The sequence below is a fragment of the Sphaerodactylus townsendi genome, linkage group LG01, assembly GCF_021028975.2.
Source record: "Sphaerodactylus townsendi isolate TG3544 linkage group LG01, MPM_Stown_v2.3, whole genome shotgun sequence".
NCBI classification, from domain to species: domain Eukaryota; kingdom Metazoa; phylum Chordata; class Lepidosauria; order Squamata; family Sphaerodactylidae; genus Sphaerodactylus; species Sphaerodactylus townsendi.
Genome location: NC_059425.1, coordinates 8250767 through 8275532, shown reverse-complemented (window position 1 = coordinate 8275532; position 24766 = coordinate 8250767). Strand labels below are relative to the sequence as shown.

General features: G+C 50.2%; 1 protein-coding gene across 1 annotated transcript in view; it reads right to left on the bottom strand.

Annotated features, from left to right (window-relative positions):
• Positions 1-265: 265 nt before the first annotated feature.
• The window catches only part of ATP8B2 (ATPase phospholipid transporting 8B2), a 69526-nt gene continuing 45025 nt past the window's right edge, over positions 266-24766 (bottom strand). Inside the window, exons 12-25 of the mRNA XM_048503467.1 lie at positions 23989-24177; positions 22869-22984; positions 22109-22147; positions 21976-22056; positions 19521-19632; positions 17920-18025; positions 15248-15392; positions 14030-14213; positions 10340-10563; positions 8871-8954; positions 6145-6375; positions 5333-5471; positions 3506-3636; positions 266-1905 (exon numbers count right to left, since the gene is read on the bottom strand). Coding sequence (XP_048359424.1) covers positions 1603-1905; positions 3506-3636; positions 5333-5471; positions 6145-6375; positions 8871-8954; positions 10340-10563; positions 14030-14213; positions 15248-15392; positions 17920-18025; positions 19521-19632; positions 21976-22056; positions 22109-22147; positions 22869-22984; positions 23989-24177 — 2084 coding nt within the window. The 3' untranslated portion in view covers positions 266-1602. The remainder of the gene's footprint in view (positions 1906-3505; positions 3637-5332; positions 5472-6144; positions 6376-8870; positions 8955-10339; positions 10564-14029; positions 14214-15247; positions 15393-17919; positions 18026-19520; positions 19633-21975; positions 22057-22108; positions 22148-22868; positions 22985-23988; positions 24178-24766) is intronic.

Here is a 24766-nt window from a genome sequence, read left to right as displayed (position 1 = left end):
CGGCTGCCCTCTCCTCGCTTGGAAGAACTCCCATAATTCCCAGAAGCCTAAAGGAAGCCCCAAAGTATTCTGAGAGACCCGAATCTCATCCGGCACACTCTCTTTTTGCCCCAGACTGTTACCATCCGGCAGACGATACAGGTCTATCAAAACTAGGACAAAGAGGCTTAGAGACAGCTTCTACTCTAGAGCTGCGGCTATGCTGAACTCCGCGGCTTCGTGTCGATGTGTTTGGGGCTGTGTAGGGATGGGTGGAGGAAGGGGAAAGTGAGGATGGGGTATGAGTCTGGAATTGTGTGCATCGAGGGATGCTGCCGTAAATTTTGTTGTGCGTGCACCATGACAATAATATGCTTATGCTTATCTGGAGGGCCGCGAGTTTGACACCTAACCGGGTATCACCCCAAACAGCCAGCCACTGAAACGTACTGGGGAGGAAAAACAGAGAAGGTGTAGCACGGGGAAAGGGGACTTGACCCTGCCGCAAAGAATGACTTCGCTTGCCAGGATCCTAAACAACCGATGCTCAGCGCCCATCTCCTTCCTGTTTGGATTTGCTTTGCTGTGTCCGGCAGGTGAGCCCTGGCCCCGCACTGTCAACAATGATTCAAAACATTGGCTGGGCCCGTCAGGGAAAGGAGGAAGGTCTGAGAGGAGGAGGCTCCTTGCAAGCCAAGGTTGGACATTATATAAAAATAAAATTCTTTTGACACCTTCTCCGGCCCCCAACGAGCGGTCACGAGGTTTGAGACAGGGCTGGGGGGCTGGGAGGGCGGCCCGGGATGAGACGGGGGGAGGGGCAGAAGCTGCCCGGCGGTGTTCCAAACCCCCAGCTCTCCTCGCAAAGAGCTGGGCGTCTCGCTTCTTCGCACGCGTCGGCTTCGGAATTCTTCCTCGGTGGGGTTTGTCCGTCCACGGCTGGTCGAGCGGACTCCGGGGTCTCTTGTGCTACGATGTTTCTGTCCCGTTCCTCAAAATGCCCCCGCTCGGTGCCCGAGGGCACCCACCGAGAACTTCTTTTGCCAATGGGAATAGAAAATAAAACGTCTTTTTTTTTTGTAAACTTAGATTGTTCTTTAGTTACTCTATATATGTTTTTTTTTTTAAAAAGACACACGTGTCATGGCGAGGAGCCGGGAAATAAGGAGAACGGGGGAGGGGGGGCTTCTCCCCGGCATCGCCCCGCAAGACCCCGGCCTCCTCTGAGCCCGCCTTTCTTGTGTCTCAAGCCAGATACATTCATGTGCAGTTCGGGGAGAAAAAACATTGCGCTCCCGGAGTGGGTAGATAGCACTGGATGAAAAAAAGACGGTCAAGAGTATATGTCCATCTTTTTGGGGAACAATGGCCATCTGTCCCACCAAGTCAGCAGGCTGCGCCACTATACGACACCAGCCAGATATGATTTTTTTTTTTGGTTATATGATGAGACCCCAAAGGGGGGGGGTCTCTTGGGCCGGTACCAAAGCTCCATCCGGAAGGTTCTGTGTCTCCACGGAAACCGGCGGCGATGGCCCGATTGCGGCCTGCGAGCGACCCTTCGCCGCAGGGCCGCCTGTCCGCCTTGCTGACGTCTGTCCAACCAGGACTGTCCCAGGCTCTTCACACCTTGAGGGTTTTGTCCGGCCCGCCGCCGCCGCCGCTCGGGCTGCTGGCCGCGCTGCCCTCTCCGCCCGCGTTCTTCTTCTTCCGCAGGGTCTCGATCCAGCTGGTGCTGGGACGGCCGCTGAAGCTGGACAGGGCCAGGGAGCTGAGCCGCATGTTCTTCCCAGACATGATGAGCTCGCCGAAGCCCTCCTGGTGCGAAAAGGCGTAGCCGGAGCGCCGGGAGCCGACTCGGACGACCCGGCCCATGCAGCGATGTTGTGTTTTCTGCTTCTTCCGCACCAACTGAGTGTAGCGCACCTGGGGGACATTGGAGAGGAAGAGGAACGGCCACGTCAGGAGCCACAAGAAAGTTTTATACAGATGCAAAGGGTTTCCGCAAAGTCCTGCTTCCTTCCCTGCTGAGGATCGTTTAATTTCCGCTTCCCAGTTTACCTGGCATGCCTGCCCATCCACACTTTGGATGTGATCTGGGCAAATAGCGGTCAACAAACAATACAATCATAACCAAGTGAAAACATACTCTAAATGCGGTTGGCCTCTACCCGGGCCAGGGCCTTTACAGCCCTGGCCCCTGCCTGGTAGAACACTTTACCACCAGCTATCCGGGCCCTGCGGGATCTTGGGGAGTTCCGCAGGGCCTGTAAGACCGAATTGTTCCACCGGGCGTTTGGAGGGGCCGACCGCTGATGTGCGCCCTCCCCCTTCCCCCCTTTTTTACGCTCTGGGCCCTTAATTTTTATGGGACCCTCAGCCTTTTGGGTCTGTTTCCAGGGTGGGTGTATTACGTTTTATGAAGTCTTTGTCGGATGCCGCTGTAATTTTATTTAATCCGCTGTTTTAATTGGGATTTTAATGTTATTGCTGTTATTATTATGTTGTTCACCGCCGGAGAAGCCGCCTTGGAGGCGGTATAAAAAAACGTTATTATTATCATTCATTCGTTTAAACAATTCATTTCGTTGTTTCATTCATTGTTTGATTCATTTCATTCGGTGATTCATTCATTTATAAATAAATAAATAAATAAATACATACATACATACATACATACATACATTAAAAAACCCCAAACTACGTTAAGTATGAGCCATCAAGGCGCGACCAACTCATGGCAACCCAGCAAAGGGCTTTGAAGGAAAGAAGCAGAGGTGATTTGCCACAGTCTTGCTCTGCAGAGCCTTCCTGGGTGGTCACCTTCTAAGTTCTGACCCTGCTTAGCTTCCAAGAGCTGAGAACTCAAATTAGTACAGACTTAATTACTACCCTTCACCCTGACAAAATGAGGCCTGAATTCATCAGCAGAGAGACAGGACCATAAGAAGAACATAAGAACGAGCCTGCTGGATCAGACCAGAGTCCATCTAGTCCAGCACTCTGCTACTCGCAGTGGCCCACCAGGTGCCTTTGGGAGCTCCCATGCAGGAGGTGAAAGCAAGGGCCTTCTGCTGCTGCTGCTGCTGCTCCTGAGCACCTGGACTGTTAAGGCATTTGCAATCTCAGATCAAGGAGGATCAAGATTGGTAGCCAGAGATCGACTTCTCCTCCATAAATCGGTCCAAGCCCTTTTTAAAGCTATCCAGGTGAGTGGCCATCACCACCTCCTGTGGCAGCATATGCCAAACACCAATCACACGTTGCGTGAAGAAGTGTTTCCTTTTATTAGTCCTAATTCTTCCCCCCAGCATTTTCAATGAATGCCCCCTGGTTCTAGTATTGTGAGAAAGAGAGAAAAAAATTCTCTCTGCTGATGCTTTCTACCCCAGACATAAGGAAGAGTCACCACCTCTGGCACCAATCTGCCCCAACTCCACTGGCAGTCGACAGGCTTCGACACTCACCCCCCCACCCCCACCCCCCCACACACAAGCCCCTCGAGCCCCTGGGAGTCTAATCTCACCGTATCCGACAACTCCGGTTTCAGATCCAACTTGAGGAAACGGAACGCCACCACGGGCATGATGCAGATGACAGTCGTCAGGGCAATCGTCAGCCACACGGCAGGTTGGGCAAGCGTGTTCTGGGCGTTGCCTGGCCAGTGGAAAGAAAAAACCAGGGGAGGGAAGGATGAATGAGAAAAGGCTGATACAGCCCCAGGGAGGGGTGGTGCAACACTCTGACAACAGTGCCTGCAAGCGCAAGCGCACGCACGCACGCACACAAACACACACACACACACACACACACACACACACACAGAGCGTAGTGGGATTCTCTCTTAGTACACACTGCTTTGGGAATGAGGAGGGAGGCTTTACTATTATTATCGTTATTATTATTTAATTTTGTTTAATCATAGAATCATAGAGTTGGAAGAGACCACCAGAGCCATCCAGTCCAACCCCCTGCAATGCAGGAACACACAATCAAAGCACTCCAGACAAGTGTTTATCCAGCCTCTGTTTAAAAATCTCCAATGAAGGACACTCCACCACCCTCCGAGGCAGTGCATTCCACTGTCCAACAGCCCTGACTGTCGGGATGTTTTTCCTGATGTTTAGGTGGGATCGGTTTTCCTTCACCTTATCTATCTATCTATCTATCTATCTATCTATCTATCTATCTATCTATCTATCTATCTATCTATCTATCTATCTATCTATCTATCTATCTATCTATCTATCTATCTATCTATCTATCTATCTATCTATCTATCTATCTATCTATCTATCTATCTATCTATCTATCTATCTATCACCTACCTACCTACCTACCTACCCTTCCTTCCTTCCTTCCTTCCTTCCTTCCTTCCTTCCTTCCTTCCTTCCTTCCTTCCTTCCTTCCTTCCTTCCTTCCTTCCTTCCTTCCTTCCTTCCTTCCTTCCTTCCTTCCTTCCTTCCTTCCTTCCTTCCTTCCTTCCTTCCTTTATTTATTAAACTTGTATACCGCCCTCCCCCGAAGGGCTCAGGGCGGTTCACAACATAACTATATAAATACAATTAAATATATAAACAAATTCCATGCATCTTAATACCCCTCCCCGTTAAAAATACAGCGCTCAATTACCTTGAACCCATGACTCCTGGTCCTAGACTGTAGAGCAGCAGAAAACAAGCTTGCTCCCTCTTCAACATGACATCCCTTCAAATATCTAAGCATGGCTATCATGTCACCTCTTAATCTTCTCTTCACCAAACTAAATAACCCCAGCTCCCTAAGTCTCCCCTCATAGGGCATGGATTCCAGACCTTTCACCATTCTGGTTGCCCTCCCGTTCCAGCTTGTCAATATCCTTCTTGAATTTCAGTGCCCAGAATTATAATGAGAGGCCAACACCCAGCTAAAGAACTGGCAGCTGTGATGCTAGAGTACTGAACACAGTACTCTAGTATCACAGCTGCCAGTTCTTTAGCTGGGTGTTGGCCTCTCATTATAATGAGCCTCCCACAGAGTCCTAGGATACCGTGATGCATCAGCACAGCATTCGTGTGGATGCCAGCAGGACGGCCGTTTGAATCTAACAGATGTTGGTTTTGTCAATGTGAAGGTGTTTCAAGCACCGCCCCGAGTGTTTCCGGAATGGCACCCGGGGTGCCGATGGCTATTCTTATCATTCATGAATTTCATAGGCCGTTCTTCCCCTTTGGGCTAGGGGCTACGTCCCGAAAACATACAAACTTTTCAATAATGACAGTACTATCCTGACCTAGTTACATAATAAACGCTCTGCCACTGAGCCACAGCACCCCTCGTGGCAGACAGCTGCAGAGGGGCGGGCTGGACTCACCGACAAAACGGAACTGGTTGGGGAAGAGCTGGAAGAGGCCATCACTGTGCATGGCGAACAAGATGGCAAAGTAAACCGCCAGGCTGCCCCAGATGAAGAAGTGATTGATGGCAGTCCAGAATCCTGTGTCCAGCCCAATCTACGAAGCAGAGGGAAGAAGGTCAGCAGCGTACCACAAGGGGGGGGGGAGGAGGAAGAGAAGAAGAAGACTTTGGATTTATATCTCCTGTAGGAGATTCAAAGGGGCTTACAAATTCCTTGCCCTTCCCCCCTCACAACAAACGCCCTGTGAGGTAGGTGGGGCTGAGAGAGAATTATAATGAGAGGCCAACAACCAGCTAAAGAACTGGCAGCTGTGATACTAGAGTACTCAGTAGAGCTGTGACTAGCCCAAGGTCACCCAGCTGGTGTGTGTTGGAGTGTACAGGCTAATCTGAATTCCCAAGAGGAGGAGGAGGAGGAGAGGAGGAGGAGTTTGGATTTATATCCCACCTTTCTCTCCTGTAAGGAGACTCAAGGCGGCTTACAAACTCCTTTCCCTTCCTCTCCCCACACAGACACCCTGTGAGGCAGGTGGGGCTGTCTGAGAGAACTGTAACTAGCTCAAGGTCACCCAGCAGGAATTTAGCAGTGCAGAAACACGTCTGGTTCACCAGACAAGCCCCTGCCACTCGAGTGGGGAGTCAAATCTGGTTCTCCAGATTAGAATCCACCGGCTCTTAACCACTATGCCACACTGGCTCCAGGGACTTTGGCCAAGGGGACACTGTGGGACGGGAGACGCCAGCAAGACCACAGACGGGGAGCCGCACCTGCACGCTGACGACAATGACGAGGGAGGTTGCCACGGTGACGGCGAAGGACTGGTAGTCAGCGAGGTGGGCGTTGTCGCTGAAGACCCCGTAGGGGATGAAGAACATGAAGACAGAGGTGTAGATGCCTTGGGCGATGCAGATGAAGAACTCCCGTTTGTTGAAGAGGAGGTTCAGCTGCCCGGGTTCGTACAGCTTGGGGTACTCCAGACTGCGATGTTCAGGCACATCCTGCAACACAGAGAGGCCAAAAGTGTCATGACCTTCATTTCACCCTGCTCTTTCTAGGCATCCCTTAAGAACATAAGAACATAAGAACAAGCCAGCTGGATCAGACCAGAGTCCATCTAGTCCAGCTCTCTGCTACTTGCAGTGGCCCCCCCAGGTGCCTTTTGGGAGCTCACATGCAGGATGTGAAAGCAATGGCCTTCTGCGGCTGTTGCTCCCAATCATCCCTTCCCTCCGCTCAATTCTTGTCCTGCTCAGCTCGGCCCAAGTGAATACGAAACTCGGAAACTTCCGATCGTCGCTTTAAAAGGGCAGATTTCCAGACCTCACGGATGTAAAACCGAGAAGGACCAAAAATTTAGTCTTGGTAAGAGAAAAACATCTGCAGGAGGGCAAAATGCTGGAGCAAAACTTTTCCTAGTTTGGCAAAGTCAGGGGAGTTAGGAAGGAGCAGAAGAAGAAAAGTTTGGATTTATACCTGCCTTTCTCTCCTGTAAGGACACTCAAAGTGGCTGACAAGCTCCTTTCCCTAGGAGCAGCAGTGGCGCAGGAGGTTAAGAGCTCGTGTATCTAATCTGGAAGAACCGGGTTTGATATACCCCGCCTTTCTCTCCTGTAAGGACACTCAAGGTGGCTGACAAGCTCCTTTCCCTAGGAGCAGCAGTGGCGTAGGAGGTTAAGAGCTCGTGTATCTAATCTGGAAGAACCGGGTTTGATTCCCAGCTCTGCCGCCTGAGCTATGGAGGCTTATCTGGGGAATTCAGATTAGCCTGTACACTCCCACACACGCCAGCTGGGTGACCTTGGGCTAGTCACAGCTTCTCGGAGCTCTCTCAGCCCCACCTACCTCACAGGGTGTTTGTTGTGAGGGGGGAAGGGCAGGGAGATTGTAAACCCCTTTGAGTCTCCTACAGGAGAGAAAGGGGGGATATAAATCCAAACTCCTCCTCCTCCTCCTCCTCCTCCTCCTCCTCCTCTCCCCACAACAGACACCTTGTGAAGCAGGTGGGGCTGAGAGAGTCCCGAAGATCTGTGACTAGCCCAGGGTCACCCGGCAGGAATGTAGGAGTGCGGAAACACACCCGGTCCACTGGATAAGCCTCTGTCACCCAGGTGGAGGAGCGGGGAATCAAACCCGGTTCTCCAGATTAGAATCCACCTGCTCTTAACCACTACACCACGCTGGCTCTCAGTAGCTATCTGAGAGAGAAGCTTGGCATGCATAACAAGGGCAGGCAGCAGGGGTATTCACCCGGCCTCTTAGGGCAAGGGGTGGAGAGCAAACCAGGTCCCATTAGCATCTTAAACTGCACACACACACGCACACACACACACACCCCGATCACATGCGTCGTATGGGGCAGTATGCAAGAAACGTAACATGCAGAGATGACTAGAGCCAGCCACAGTTCTCTCAGGACTCTCTCAGCCCCACCTGCCTCACAAGGTGTCTGTTGTGGGGAGAGGAAAGGAGCTTGTCAGCCACCTTGAGTCTCCTTACAGGAGAGAAAGGGGGGGATGTAAATCCACATTCTTCTTCTTCCTCCTCTTCTTCTTCAGGAGAAGGGAAAGGTTTAGTGTGGGGACAGGCTACAGTTCTTTAATGAGGAGAGAAAGGCAGTCTGTACACGCTCAGAGATACCCTTCTCTTCTTCTTAAGAACATAAGAACAAGCCAGGTGGATCAGACCAGAGTCCATCTAGTCCAGCTCTCTGCTACTCGCGGTGGCCCACCAGGTGCCTTTGGGAGCTCACATGCAGGAGGTGAAAGCAAGGGCCTTCTGCTGCTGCTGCTGCTCCCGATCACCTGGACTGTTAAGGCATTTGCAATCTCAGATCAAAGAGGATCAAGATTGGTAGCCAGAGATCGACTTCTCCTCCTTAAATCTGTCCAAGCCTCTTTTAAAGCTGTCCAGGTTAGTGGCCATCACCACCTCCTGTGGCAGCATATTCCCAACACCAATCACACGTTGCGTGAAGAAGTGTTTCCTTTTATTAGTCCCAATTCTAATTGTAATTCTTCCTAATTCTTCTTGTAAAAGGTGGGCAAACAGTGACATCAGTAACCATGCAATCAAAACACGATGCGGCAGAGAGTGGAAATACGGGAGGTGATTAATACTAGTGAGTCTCTACATTTGTAACAGACCCATCACCGTGCCATGCAGATTCACAGTGGAATTATCTGTTTCCAGCAGTGGTGATGAATTGAGAAGAAGTTCGGCTTGGAGAGTTAATCTAGCAGAGGGGCAGCAGGCACACTCCTCTCAGCGGGCGACCCTTAAGAGTCAGGGGAGACATTAATTTTTCCACAGCATGCTACAGATTCTTTCACCACCCCCAAACGGGTTGGGATTGACAGGACTGCAGTGCGGCAAACGGGGCTTCCACGACGGAGAGGAAGGGGGCGGGCTTGCCTAGTCCCTCCCTGTCCTGCATGCCAAACCCCGCCCCTTCACCCTCACAACATTCGGGAGCAGAACGAACTCTTCGACTGACCTGGTCAAAGACACCCATGGCGAGCACAGGCAGCGAGGTGTAGACAATATTGTACAGCGTGATGAAATACTGGTCGTAGACAGTCTTTGGAAAGAGAGAAAAAATCGGTGAGTCGGGGAGAGAGGTGGAGCAGCAGGAAACGGAGGTGGGTCACTCCCCTACTCTCCAGTCTGTTGGCCCCCGACTCATAATCTCTGCTGCCCCCTAGAGGCCGTTCACATCAACAAACCGAGCTACGCAACAGGAAAAGGTTTGCCGCCGGAAGTAAAGCCAAAACTATTGACTATTTGGGGGAAAACTTTTTCGACTTTGTGAGAATTTTTATTTATTTTACACATCTGAATAACTCATCCATAAAAAGATACAAGGAAAAAAATCCGATCTAGTTCCCCTCCCCACCCCCCATAATAGTAATACTATTTATTTTATTTTATTTTAATTTATTTTATTTATTGTTTGGTTTTGTATACCGCCCTATCCCCGAAGGGCTCTGGGCGGTGTATAACAAAATTAAATCATAATACAGCTAAACAACAAATCAAAGCTAAACAAATAAATTTCGATACAAATATATTACTAAATCCCTTTTAAAAACAGCGAGAAGAAGTGTTTCCTTTTATTAGTCCTAATTCTTCCCCCCAGCATTTTCAATGAATGCCTCCTGGTTCTAGTAGTATGAGAAAGAGAGAAAAATTTCTCTCCGTCAACATTTTCTATCCCATGTATAATTTTATAGACTTCAATCATAAGAAAGAGCCAGCTGGATCAGGATGTGAACGCAATGGCCTTCTGCTGCTGCTACTCCTGAGCACCTGGTCTGCTAAGGCATTTGCAATCTCAGATCAAAGAGGATCAAGATTGGTAACCATAAATCGACTTCTCCTCCATAAATCTGTCCAAGCCCTTTTTAAAGCTATCCAGGTTAGTGGCCATCACCACCTCCTGTGGCAGCATATTCCAAACACCAATCACACGTTGTGTGAAGAAGTGTTTCCTTTTATTAGTCCTAATTCTTCCCCCCAGCATTTTCAATGAATGCCGCCTGGTTCTAGTAGTATGAGAAAGAGAGAGAAATTTCTCTCCGTCAACATTTTCTATCCCATGTATAATTTTATAGACTTCAATCATAAGAAAGAGCCAGCTGGATCAGGATGTGAACGCAATGGCCTTCTGCTGCTGCTGTTCCCGAGCATCTGGTCTGCTAAGGCATTTGCAATCTGAGATCAAGGAGGATCAAGATTGGTAGCCAGAGATCGACTTCTCCTCCATAAATCTGTCCAAGCCCTTTTTAAAGCTATCCAGGTGAGTGGCCATCACCACCTCCTGTGGCAGCACACTCCAAACACCAATCACACGTTGCGTGAAGAAGTGTTTCCTTTTATTAGTCCTAATTCTTCCCCCCAGCATTTTCAATGAGTGCCCCCTGCCCCCTTCTCCCCGTTCCCCCGCCACCTTCCCTGGAGCGTCACCTGGGCGGAGAAGCCACAGAAGAAGCCAAACCAGAAGTGCACCATGGTGAAGGCAAAGTTCTTGTAGAAGAAGTAACAGAGGAACTTGCACATGCGCAGGTAGGACCAGCGCCCGTGAACCAGCAGGAGGCGCTGCAGGAACTTGAACTGCGAGAAGGAGTAGTCGGAAGCCAGCACCGCCTGGATGCCTTCCTGGCCGCTGATGCCCACGCCGATGTGGGCAGCTGCCAGGGGGCAGGGAAGAGAGAGAGGATGCCAGGTTATTTCATTGTATTTGTTTATGGGTTGTATATACCGCCCAAACCCCGGAGGGCTCTGGGCCGTGCACAACATAATTTCCTCTTACAACCCATACAAACAAAAACCCCAAGAGAGCTCCGAAAAGCTGTGACTAGCCCAAGGTCACCCATTAAATTAGAATCAAAACACAGCGATAAAATTAACAAAGATGGTGTCACGCAATAAAACCCCAATTAAAACCCTCCCAGAGAGGGGGGAAGCAGGACGAAAAAGTGGGTCCCATAGATGGCAAAAGGGAACTCTAAACCAGAGGAATAAAAAGGGGCGATCAATCAGCGGCTGGGCACTCCAAAAGCCCGGGGGAACAGCTCAGTCTAACAGGCCCTGCGGAATTCACCAAGATCCCGCAGGGCCCGGACAGATGGAAGGAGAGTGTTCCACCAGGCCGGGGCCAGAGCCGTAAAGGCCCTGGCCCGCGTGGAGGCCAGCCGCATCATTGAGGGGCCGGGAACCACCAGCAAATTGGCCTCTGCTGAATGCAGAGGCCGAGGAGGGACACATGGGGTAATGCGGTCCCGAAGGTACGAGGGTCCCAGGTCGCGTAAAATTTAAAGGTTACCCGCAGAGCTCAGTCTCCCAGCTCCTCCCCAGTAATAAATTCATGCTGACGCAGGTATAACTCATTTGGCTGGCCACGAAGGGCTGATTCTCAGCCCAGGCAACTGAGGGGCGTCCTGGAAAAGGCTAACAATACCCCTGGGGCCAGTGGCGTGAAAGAAGTTGGCAGGGCTTATGCCCCTTTATTGTGTCTTGAACTACCGCAGCCACCAAGACAGGCCTGAGGCAAGACCTAGAAGGCCTGGGAGCAACGTATGAACAACTGGAGTTGCCTTACACAAAATCACACAATTCAGTCCATCAGTGTCAGTCTTAGGACGCTGTGGGTTTTCCAGGTTGTATGGCCGTGTTAGTTAGTTAGTTAGTTAGTTAGTTAGTTAGTTAGTTAGTTAGTTAGTTAGTTAGTTAGTTAGTTAGTTAGTTAGTTAGTTAGTTAGTTAAATTTATAGGCCACCTCATCCCCGAGGGGCTCGAGGCGGCTCACAACATGGCTGTTTTCCAAGACAGCAAATTAATACAACATAAAACTCAACCCACTAAAACTCGAGCAGCAATTAATAAACAATAAATATAGATTAAAACAACAAGGTTGCGTGAAAACACACACACAGGCGCCCGATCTATAGGCCAAAATAAAGGGGAGGGAATAGGCAGGGCCCAAGATGGAATCAGGCCCCAATCAAGATGGAAAAAACAGGCAGCTTTGGTTTCAGTGGGGGGCAGTAGAACCGCGGCCGGCCCCTCCAAAAGCCCGGTGGAATAACTCTGTCTTACAGGCCCTGCGGAACTCACCAAGGTCCCGCAGGGCCCGGACAGCTGGAGGTAGAGAATTCCACCAGGCAGGTAGTATTTTCTCCTTTAGTATTTTCTCCTGATGTTTCGCCTGCATCTGTGGCTGCCACAGATCTGTGGCTGCCCCCTTCCCCTTCCTCCCCATCCTCCAGGGTGGGTGTGCCATGACGGGATGAAGGGCCCCCTTCCCCTCTTCCCCTAACTCCCCTTCCTCCCCGGGATGGCTGTGCCACTACCAGATGATGGGGCCCCGTTCTCCTTCCACTCCATCCTCCAGGGCGGGCGGACCACGGCCAGATCCTAAGCAGATCGACTCAGATCTATTTTCTAAGGCTTATTCTAAAAAAATAATAATTCTAGACCTGCCCTGTTCCCCGTGTCTTCTTTAACTGCACCTTGTGACTGAGGCATAGGTTTATTCTTTTGCCTCATAATATTAATTTAAGCATAAGCATAAGCATTTTATTGTCATTGTGAACGCACAACGAAATTTACAGCAGCATTCCTCGATGCACACAATTCCAGACTCATACCCCATCCTCACTTTCCCCTTCCTCCACCCATCCCTACACAGCCCCAAACACATCAACACGAAGCCGCGGAGTTTAGCATAGCCACAGCTCTAAAGCTGTCTCTAAGCCTCTTTGTCCTAGTTTTGATAGACCTGTATCGTCTGCCGGATGGTAACAGTTCAAAAAGGGAGCGTGCTGGATGAGATGGGTCTCTCCGAATATTTTGGGCTTTTTTTAGGCTTCGGGAATTATAGAGTTCTTCCAAGGAGGGGAGAGGGCAGCCAATAATCCTCTGTGCAGCAGTGATCACCCTTTGGAGCGCCTTCCTATCTGCCACTGTGCAACTGGAGAACCATACACAGATGCAGTAGGTTAAGACACTCTCTATAGAACAGCGGTAAAAGGACACCAGGAGTTTTCCATTCAGTTGTTGTTTCCTGATGTTTAGAAATAGTCATTTAGAAATAGTCATTCCCACCCATTTCAGAAACTCTTCCCTTGAGCTATGGGTAGATTAGGTTGAATCCAACCCGTTCTTCTGTTGGTGAAGGAGGAGGGGGTTCTTTCCCTGTGACCAGGAGAAAATACTATTTCCCTGTAACCAGCCGAAACAGCAGGAGAAATTTCCCGGGGCCAGGTGAAACGTCAGGAGAAAATGCCACTGGAACACAGCCATACAACCCGGAAAACCCACAACGTCCTAGTGATTCCGGCCACGAAAGCCTTCGACAATACATTCATTCATTCATTCATTCATTCATTCATTCATTCATTCATTCATTCATTCATTCATTCATTCATTCATTATATTTATATATTGCCCTCCCTGAAGGCTCAGTGTGGTGTCCATCAATAATAAAACAATTTAAAACATCATAAAACATCATAATTTACATACAAATACATAAAATACTAAAACTACAGATGGCTTCAACCCCTCCCCCTCTTTTATGTACCCACGGGAGGCCAGGTGTTCTTATGGTGGAGTTGACATCATCCCGGCTGGCCAAGCGCCTGGCGGAACAGGTTCGTTTTGCAGGCCCTGCGGAAACTTTGTAAGTCCCGCCGGGCCCTGATCTCACCTAGAAGCCTGTTCCACCAGGTAGGGGCCAGAGCCGTAAAGGCCCTGGCCCTTGTAGAGGCCAGCCGGATCGCCTTGGGGCCAGGGATCACCAGTAGGTCCTCCTCCAACGAGTGGAGGGGCCTAGAAGGGTGGTATAGGGAGAGACGGTCCCTCAGATAAGCAGGGCCAAGGCCGCGAATGGCTTTAAAGGTCAATACCAAAACTTTAAACATGACCTGGTACTCGATTGGCAGCCAGTGCAGTTGGTATAGGACCGGCGTAATCAGTCAGTTGTCAGTCTTATCTACTCTGATTGGCGGCGGCAGAAAAGGTCTCAGGTTGAGATCTTTCACATCGTCCACTGCCTGGTCCTTTTAACTGCAGATGGCTGGAATTGAATCTGGGACCTTCTGAATGCCGACAGCTTGCCCACCCCTGCCGCCGAACGCCGCCCTCATAACTCACTCTTGATCATGCTGACATCGTTGGCCCCGTCACCGATGGCCAGTGTGACGGCCTTCTTGTACTTCTTGACCAGCTCCACCACCTGGGCTTTCTGCAGGGGGGTGACGCGGCAGCAGATGACAGCCTTGCAGGCGGATGCCGTCTCCAGGAACTCCAGCTCCATGTCGGCCTCCAGGGCGTGCGCCTGCGGGGACCAATCGGGAGAATGTGTGAAGCAAACAGAAGAAGAAGAAGAAGAAGAAGAAGAAGAAGAAGAAGAAGAAGAAGAAGAAGAAGAAGAAGAAGAAGAAGAAGAAGAAGAAGAAGAAGAAGAAGAAGAAGAAGAAGACGACGACGACGACGACGACGACGACGACGAAGAAGAAGAAGAAGACGACGACGACGACGACAACGAAGAAGAAGAAGAAGAAGAAGAGGAAGAGGAGGAGGAGGAGAAGGAGGAGGAGGAGGAAGAGGAAGAGGAAGAGGAAGAGGAAGAAAAGGAAGAAAAGGAAGAAAAGGAAGAGGAGGAGTCTAGGAGACCAGTGGTGGGATTCTGCTGGTTTGCACCACTTTGGCAGAACCGGTTGTTAAAATGCTGCTTGTAAACAACCAGTTGTTAAATTATTTGAACCCCACAACCAGAACCGGTTGTTAAATTATTTGAATCCCACCACTGAAGGAGACTCAAGGTGGCTTACAAGCTCCTTTCCCTTCCTCTCCCCTTGTGAGGTAGGTGGGGCTGATTCTTTAATTGCATTCTTCTCTAGGTATGGTAAAAAGTCTGAAATCCAATGCCCTACGAGGAGAGATTTAGGGAGCTGGGGATGTTTGGTGAAGAGAAGGTTAAGAGGTGACATGATAGCCCTGTTTAGATATTTGAAGGGATGTCATGTTGGTGAGGGAGCAAGCTTGTTTCCTGCTGCTCCAGAGACTAGGACCAGGAGTCATGGGTTCAAGGTGAAGGAAAAGAGATTCCACCTAAACACCAGGAAAAACTTCCTGACAGTGGAATTCACTGCCTCAGAGTGTGGTGGAGTCTCCTTCTTCGGATGTTTTTAAACAGAGGCTGGATGGCCACCTGTCAGGAGTGCTTTGATTGTGTGTTCCTGCATTGCAGGGGGTTGGACTTGATGGCCCTTGGGGTCTCTTCCAACTCTACGATTCTATTCAGTAGCAGGTCCTTCCTCATATATGTTGGTTGGTTGGTTTCTCAGAGCGCTCTGGGACTTTGCTTACCAAGCTGTGCCCATTGATGACAAGGGCATACTCTCCGGCCACCGCCTCCAGCACCGAGGCTAGATCCGAGGCAGACAGTTTTTCCTGGTAGGTGAATCCATTTCCCATAGACCGAGAGGAGTCCACCATCTTTTCACGGGCCTTCCTGCCGGCAGAGGGAATGAAGGAAACGGAGGAATAAAGATCAATGATAAAAAGGAAGCTTTTCCTGCCTTCTAAATCCTGAGATTAGATAACAGTCACTACAGAAACAAACGCGCTGCATCAACCGCTTATTTATTATCAGTATTCCAACAAACATTAAAGTACAAACAGTGAAATAAAGTGCAAAAATCAACTGTGCAATACTCTCATACAATTCTATACGATATAGCACATAAATTACAATAACAGCTCTTGGGTGTCGTCTTCAAACAGTCCTCTTAAATTACCAGTCCATATACATACTAAGACAAAGTCTCTTTCTTGAAGACTATCAACCGACTTCAACGTGCTGCATTCCCTGTATTCCGTCAAACTGACTTGTTGTACGTCTGGAACAGGGGTAGGGAACCTGCGGCTCTCCAGATGTTCAGGAACTACAATTCCCATCAGTCTCTGTCAGCATGGCCATGCTGGCAGGGGCTGATGGGAATTGTAGTTCCTGAACATCTGGAGAGCCGCAGGTTTCCTACCCCTGGTCTGGAAGATATGCGGACTGGTCTTGGCCAAGTCTGACAGACACAATTAACGGATCGCGCTATTGTAGCCGTTTTCGATTCAATCTTCTACAATAGCACAATCCGCAAGAGTATTGCACGGTTGATTTTTGCACTTTATTTCACTGTTTGCGCTTTAATGTTTGTTGGAATACTGATAATAATAAGCGGTTGATGCAGCGCGTTTGTTTCCGTAGTGATTGTGCACATTGCATCCATTAGAGTAACAGTCCCAGTGCTTTGATTGCGTGTTCCTGCACGGCAGGGGTTGGACTTGATGGCCCTTGGAGGTCTCTTCCAACTCCGTGATTCTATGATCAAGCCAGGTCCTGGCCTCGTTCCAATTTCCAAGGCAGCCTGCAAAGCTCAGTTGATGCACTGCTTCAGTGCAAGGTGAATTTCCAACCTTCAAGGTGACAAAATCGACCCAGAAGTTGGCAGGCAACGGCCGGGGGGATCTCCGAAACCCACTCTCTCTCTGGTGTCTCAGCCTGCGTTCTTAGTAAAACCTTTGCCACAGCGAACACTTGCTGCTGTTCTTGCGCGACTCAAACGTGTCACATGGACACACAAAGCAGCTTTATGCTGAATCAGACCATCAGTTCATCAAGGTCAGTCTGGTTCAGAAGAAGAAGAAGATTTGGATTTATATCCCCCCCTTTCTCTCTTGTAAAGAGACTCAAAGGGGCTTACAATCTCCTTTCCCTTCCCACCCCCATCCCCCACAACAAATACCCTGTGAGGTGGGTGGGGCTGAGAGAGCTCTGAGAGAACTGTGACTAGCCCAAGGTCGCCCAGCTGTTGGAGTGCACACGCTAATCTGGTTCACCAGATAAGCCTCCACAGCTCAAGTGGCAGAGAGGGGAATCCAACCCGGTTCTCCAGATTAGCATGCACCTGCTCTTAACCACTACCCGATGCTGGCTCACCAGAGCCAGCTCCAAGCCCTTCCTTGCAAGCCGAGGCAGAGACTGATGCCGTGCAGCTGGAAGAGCCATCAGGAATCTCCAAAGAGCCGAGTGATGAGCCAGCTGCTCAAAGGAGGCAGAGACAGAAACTGCAGAGTAAAAGGAGAAGTGCTTGCATTGCTGCTAGGTATGGGTGGGGCTGAGAGAGCTGAGAGAGCTCCAAAGAACTGTGACTAGCCCAAGGTCGCCCAGCTGTTGGAGTGCACATGCTAATCTGGTTCACCAGATAAGCCTCCACAGCTCAAGTGGCAGAGTGGGGGATCAAACCCGGTTCTCCAGATTAGCATGCACCTGCTCTCAACCACTACCCGATGCTGGCTCACCAGAGCCAGCTCCAAGCCCTTCCTTGCAAGCCGAGGCAGAGACTGATGCCGTGCAGCTGCAAGAGCCCTCAGGAATCTCCAAAGAGCCGAGTGATGAGCCAGCTGCTCAAAGGAGGCAGAGACAGAAGCTGCAGAGTAAAAGGAAAGGTGCTTGCATTGCTACTAGGTATGGCAGAAGGCTCAGTGAGAGGGAGGCATCTGCATCTGAGGACTGAGCCCTTGCAGGATCCCAGCCTCATTAGCCAAGACTTTGTAAATAAACTCCGCCTTGGGCTTGGCTCTGCCAGGGTGCAACGAGTGTCCTTTTCTGGTAAGCTCCATGGTCTGGTCTCCTTCTAATTGCCAGCTCTCAGCCTGCCTGCCCTCCTGCCGGTACCTTGACTCTGGACTGCCCAGACCACGTCATTGCTTGCCACCTGCCCTGACTCTGGGCTGTCTGACTACGCCTCGCTCGGTACCCGCCTTGACTCTGGTCTGCCGGGCAGAGAAGGAAATCAAACCCGGTTCTCCAGATTAGAGCACACCTGCTCTTAACCACTATGCTACGCTGGCTCTTCGTCTGTTCTGTTCGTCTGCTTGTAGCAGAGACCTCGTTCTCTTAGCCTACTCAGCGCCGTCATTTATCTAGCCCACCGAAAATCCACTGCCACGCCGCCACGCCGCCAGCCACGGCCCCGACTCACCGCAACTCTTGCCGCACTTCGAGGACCGTGTGTCCTGTGATGATGAACACCTCGGTCATCTCGTCGGTCAGCATCTTGCAGGAGTAGCCGATGTTGACGGCCGTTTCTGTGACAAACAAACGAGAGCTGAGCCTAAATCTCCACACCTGACCTCAAGAGGGGCTCGGTCCCAGAAACTGTTTTGAACGATGGACCTCCAAACGAGGGAATGCAACGGGTTTCTGAGATATTGAAATGTACTAAAGAAATCGCAGTTGCAGCATTGTTAAGTCGTCTAACTGACTGATCAAAGAAAAAGTTTCTTCATTGTGTTTTGTTAGAAGAGGCTTTCTTGCTCAGGGGGAATTTCTCTCCTAAGACAGAGGCTGCTTGTGACACAAGCATTTCTGACATTCGCCCAGAAGAGGCATTCTCCATGTGAGACAGGGAAATGCCTCTTATTCATTACAACATGCGTTGTGATATTCTCTTGGAAGAGGCATTCCCCTTAAAGAGAGAGAAATGGGAATGCCTCTTCTAAGACAGTGTTGTTACAATACAAATCTAAAAACAATTTTACTTCCAGAACTATTTTCCTCACTCATGTAAAATTTAACTGATTGACTGACAGACTTCTAGGCCCGGTTGATTAGGATTTCTTCAGAAGAGGCATTCCCCCGAAAGAGAGACACGGGGGAATGCCTCATCTAAGACAAGATTTTTATAACAAGAGTCTTGTCAACAATTTAAGCATTCCAGAACTATTTTGTTCAGTGATATGCAAATTTGATCACTTAATTGACAAAGCTGCAGGGCTGATTGATTAAGATTTCTTCAATTCTCTTAGAAGAGGCGTTCCCCCAGAAAGAAAAAGATGAGGGAATGCCTCTTTCAATATATTATTTTCAACAACATGAAGCTAATCTAGAAACAATTTAAGCGTGCTTTTGCTTTCAGCATTATTTTCTTTAAACGCATGTAAATTTGACCGATTAATATCAAACTTCTAGCACTGGCTGCACTGGCGTACCTGCCTAGGGACAGGGGGTACCCTATGTCCCCGGGCGCCCCCCATTTGGTCATGTGGCGGGGTGCCACCATTTCAGAGTCGTTTGTGTTTTTAACATTTTTTAGAGTTTTTTACGTTTTGGCGTGCAGGGGGCGCATTTTTAAAGCTAGCGACCATCCAGAGACTGTCCTGTTGATACCACCCAAGTTTGGTGATGTTTGGTTCAGGGGGAGCAAAGTTATGGACCCCCAAAAGGGGTGCCCCATCCCCATTGTTTTCAATGGGAGCTAACAGGAGAGGGGGCTACCCATTTGAGGGACCATAACTTTGGTCCCCCTGAACCCAACTTCACCAAACTTGGGTGGCATCATAAGAATAGTTACCAGACGATACCCTGAAATTTTGGTGTCACTAGGGGGAGGGTGGCCACCCATTCGCTGGGGGGGGGGCACGCCAAACTCAGGTTTTGTCCCCGGGCTCCAGTTTGCCTAGGAACGCCCCTGACTGGCTGACTAGAATTTCTACAGTGACTGACCTAAAAACAAAACCAAAAAGGAGCCCGCCACTCACCCGGCACCCATTCTTCCCCCAGCCCGACCAACGTGCCTCTCACCCTGTTTATCTCCTGTCAAGACCCAGATCTTGATGTTTGCTAGCGTGAGAAGGGCAATGGTCTCCGGAACTCCGTGCTGTAACTTGTCCTCAATGGCGGTGGCTCCCAGCAGCTGGAGGGCAAGAGGAAGAGAAGTTGTCACTGCAAGTAGGGAGCGCCTGTTTTGGCCCAAGATGGCGCCAGCAGCGCCGTGGACCCTGTCCGAGGTCAACAGAGCGGGGTATTCGCTGAAGCTTCTCAGAAAGAGGAGTCTTGCCTACTGCTGTGAAGTGAAGCCAGCGTGCTGTAGTGGCGAGAGCTGGCTTGGGATCTCGTGAGACCCAGGTTCGAATCCCCACTTGGCCACAGAAAGTTGCTGGCTGGCTTTGGCCCAGTCACACAGCCTCGGCCTAATCTACTTCACAGAGTTGTTGTGCAGACAAAATGGGAGACGGGGAAAACAACGGAAGCCGCGTTGGGTCCCCCGCTGGGGAAACAAGTGGGATACGAACGACATTGATAAATAACATGAAGATTATGTCATTAGATAGCAAGCACGGTGTAGCGGCTAAGAATGTCAGACTAGGATCTGGGAGAGCCAGGTTCGAATTCACCCTCTGCCTTAAGGCTTGATGTGTGACCTCGCACCAGTCATGTTCTCTCAGGGTTGTTGTGTGGATAAAAAAAGAGGGAGAGAGAAACATGGGAGGCACTCTTGAGTTCCTCGGTGGAAAGGCAGGGAAAATCTCTCTATATAAAAATCTATCAGTGCGTTTTTCTGCCGACAGGTAATCTCCCCAACTACTGGACCGATTGCTTTGACATTCTCACACAACGTTGCATTCGTGTGCGGCCCGGTTGCCACACTGTTTCCACACCCCCTGTTGTGTACATGTCACAACTGTGCTAGTTATTGTGTACATGCCACACCTGTGACAGTTGGAACCACAGTTCTGTTCTGCAACAGCGCCATCTGCCAGCCGTCAAAGCAACACCCTCTGATACAAGGGAACCAACCATGCCTTCCTTGAAAACCATTGCCTTATGGAGTGAAAGGGATGGGGCGGGCCAACTGGACATGACCCACCCACCCTAGCGGAGGAAGGGGAAGGTGAGGGAGGGTCCAGGGGTTTGCTGGACCAAACGCTCTGAAATTTGAACACAACGTAGCTCATGCCTCCCAGCATGTTTTACGCTAGAAAATTTGCCTGCAAGGGAAGGGAGTGAAAGGGACAGGTCCAGCCACCTGCACATGGCCCACCCACCCTAGCAGAGGAAGGGGAACGTTAGGGAGGGACCGGCCGGGTTGCCATGCAAGGGAACGGGAGAGAGGGAGGGGAGCGAGGGGCCCCTTGCCCCTCCCCTCCCTTGCAAGCATTGTGCAATGACACATGTTTGAACCGTTCGCTTCCCCTTTTCTTTCTTTTCCACTTCACCAGACTCAGCCACAGCAACGTGTGGCCGGGCCCGCTAGTGTATTAAATAAAATAAAATCCTGTTGACAAAGAATGTGCGGTGCGATCTCTCTGTAGCCCCAGCACCTACCTCCAAACTGAGCCTCAGAGTTCCTAATGAATTTTCTGTTTCCCCCTCGCTGCCTTCCAGCTGAGTCACGAGCTCGCAAAATCCCTCATTTCTGTTTTCAAGCCAGATTTAAGACATAATAAATGCCGGCTTAGGAGATTTGTCAGAGAGTTACATACTTTGGGTACTTGTGTGGAGTGCTCATCTCCGCATCCGTGAAAAGAAACGGCTCTCCAGCTGCTCAGGTCAGACCGCGAAATCTTTATTAATTTCCATTTTTTGAAATTTTCAGGGGAGAATGCAAATAAGCAGAAGCTCAATCGGAAGGCCCCGCTGCAATATCTTGTGAGGTATTGAAGAAGAAGAAGAAGAAGAAGAAGAAGAAGAAGAAGAAGAAGAAGAAGAAGAAGAAGAAGAAGAAGAAGAAGAAGAAGAAGAGGAGGAGGAGGAGGAGGAGGAATTTGGATTTATACCCTGCTTTTCCCAAACATAAGGAGTCTCAGTCCTGTCCCCTACCTCACAACAGGCACTCTGTAAGCCAGTGGAGCTGAAAGAGTTCGGAGAGAACTGTGACTTAGCCGAAAGAGTTCTGAGAGAACTGTGACTTAGCTGAAAGAGTTCGGAGAGAACTGTGACTGGCCCAAGGGCACCCAGCAGGCTTCATGTGGAGAAGCAGGGAAACAAATCCAGTTCACCAGCTATACGTCCGTTGCGCATGTGGAGGAGTGGGGAATCGAACCTAGTTCTCCAGATAAGAATCCTCTGCTCATGTAGAGGAATGGATAAATTGAACCATGTTCTCTAGATTAGGATCCACCCCTCCTAACCACTACACTACCCTGACTGGTTCACGTCGCCATTCGTCCACATTAACTAATTGGGTTAAGCGACATTAAACAGCCTTCGAAGGAAACGGAGCAACAGAGGCACCCCTCTCGGGGCCCTGCCTTACCACCATGTCGTTCTCCACTTCCTCGTACAGCCGGGCCACCCTCTCCTCCCGGCCCTCGCTTGAGTCGCAGCTGGCTCTGTGCTGTCAGCTCGGCCCAGTGTGGCTTTGCCCTTCCTCTAGGTCGTGACTAGGCCCAGAACCATAGCGACCGAAGACCCTCACCGGCGTATTCCTGAGGGCGGGAAGGGGAGAGGAGGGGAGGGGAAGGTCACGGGGTTGGCAAGCCCCCTGCGGACTTGTGAGTCCAGGCATCCAACTGCCCCAGTGCCTTTCTGGGCTGGAAAGGTTACTGCAGGCTTGCCATTGTGGGGTAGTGAAACCATTGCACTCTCACTAGCTGAGATAGCCATCCCCTCCCCCATTGCTTATCGGGGGGAGGGGGGTCCCCTGAGGGCTCATCACCTGAGGCAGCCACCCCATCCCTAGGCCCAAGACAACCAAAGCACATTCACGTCGTATCCGGCCTCGTAACAAATGAATTCTGCACCCCTGGTCTAGAATTTCCTACTGTGGAAGTTGAGGTCTTAAAACCTGACCGGCGCGGTCTCTACCCCAGCCCTTTACCTCAGACGTAAATGGAATTGCTTCTAAATAAAATGCACACAGCCCCCATGACGAGCAGCCACCTGCTCTTAACCACTACACCACAGTGGCTCCTATTTCTGGGGGGAAGGAGGAATTTCTGGGGGGGAGGAGGCATTGAAGGAGGCTCCCGCCCAGGCCAGCTAACAGCTGCTATTGGTCTCCAAACTCTGATTTCCTGTGGACATCCATCCCCTCCCGCCAATCACATGAAGCCATGACTTGCTCCGCTCTACGCCGACCGTGGGAATGCCCCTGTCAAACCCGCAGCCTCAGATTTCCGAGCCCCTGCTTCCCTGCCCCTGACTTACATTCAGGTGGTCGGTTGTCGCGTTGTACAGCTCCTGGTTGCCGGGGTGAAGCCGCTCCAGCAAGATGGTGTCGGCTCCCTTGCAGTACAGACGGATCTGCCCCTCGTGATTCCGCACTTGGGAGGAGATGGGAGGGAGGGAGGGGAGAGAAGAGGAGAAACCGCTTTTGAGTTCAAACGGGACGGGGCAAGACCGTGTCGAGAGGGTGGGAAATCAGGGGGGTGGAGACAGAGGAGGAGGAGATCTATTAGCCGTGATAGCTAAGTGGAACCTCCACATACAGAGGCAGTGTGCCTGCAAGAACCAGCTGCTGGAAGGGAACAACAGAGGATAGCAATGGCTTTTTGACCTGGTTGTAGGCTTCCTAGAAGTATCAGTTTGGCCACTGTTAGCCACAGGATCTTCAATTACATAATTCCGTGGTGGTGAACCTTTGGCACTCCAGATGTTATGGACTACAATTCCCACCAGCCCCTGCCAGCATGGCCAATTGACCATGATGGCAGGGGCTGAGGGGAATTGTAGTCCTTAACATCTGGAGTGCCAAACGTTCGCCACCACTAACATAGATCCTGGAACTGACCCAACAATGCATGACTTAGGCATCACATATTTATTCCTCCCCTACTTTCCAGGAACTCAGTGAAACATGCACAGTTTCCCTGTTTCTGTTTAATCTTCACAATAATCACAAAGGAAGGTTAGTCTGAGAGTATCTGATTGGCTCAAGATCACCACCAAGACTTTCAAAGCAGTGTAGGGATTAGAAAGCACAAGTACAAGGAGGAGGAGGAGGAATTGGAGAAGGAGAAGAGAACAGTTTGGATTTATATCCCCCCTTTCTCTCTTGTAAGGAGACTCAAAGGGGCTTACAATCTCCTCTCCCTTACCCCCCCCCACACACACCACAAACACCCTGTGAGGTGGGTGGGGCTGAGAGAGCTCCCGAGCACCTGTTTGTCGGGCATGCTTCCAAACAAAAACTTTGCTACGTCTTACTTTCGGGGCATGCCTTATATTTCGCACTTCAGCGAAACCTCTACTACATCTTATTTTCAGGGGATGTCTTATATTCGGGGAAACAGGGTACCTCTCCCCCCCAGCCCTCCCCCTTCCTCACCGATGACGGACATGCGCTTGCGAACGTTGTTGAAGTCCAAAATGGCCAGAAGCTGGTAAGTCACTGGCCGCCCCAATTCATGCACCGTGATGGTCTTGGGGGTGCGGGAACGGAACACAAAACCGAAATTGCGGGCGGCGGTTACCAAGGCACCTTCGTCCGGAGACTGGGCTTTGTAATACAGTTCCCCTGTGAGGGAAAGAAGGAAGGGGAAGGAGGGAAGGGGAACAAAGTCACGTTGGATGAAGAGGGAAAGCAAAACCTTATGGATTTGGGGGCTATGTTTATGTGAGGCCTTTTGATCCTGCACCATCGGACAAAACGGTTCTTGGAACAGAGAGCATAAAAGAAATGAGTTTTAAAAAAATAAAATAAACATGCATCAAGCTCCTGGGGAAACGGAATCAAAAATAAATCAAGAAAACAACAGAATTTCAAACACAAAACAGTAAAAACAATAATAAGAATAATAGTAGTTGGATTTATATCCCCCCTTTCTCTCCTGTAAGGAGACTCAAAGGGGCTTTTTCCCTTCCCCCCCCCACAACAAACACCCTGTGAGGTGGGTGGGGCTGAGAGAGCTCAGAAGAATGTGACTAGCCCAAGGTCACCCAGCTGGCATGTGTTGGAGTGCACAAGCAAATCTGGTTCAACAGATAAGCCTCCACAGCTCACGTGGCAGAGCGGGGAATCAAACTGGTTCCTCCAGATTAGGGTGTACCTGCTCTTAACCACTACAGCACACTGGCTCAAGGAAATACAAATATACTGTAACACT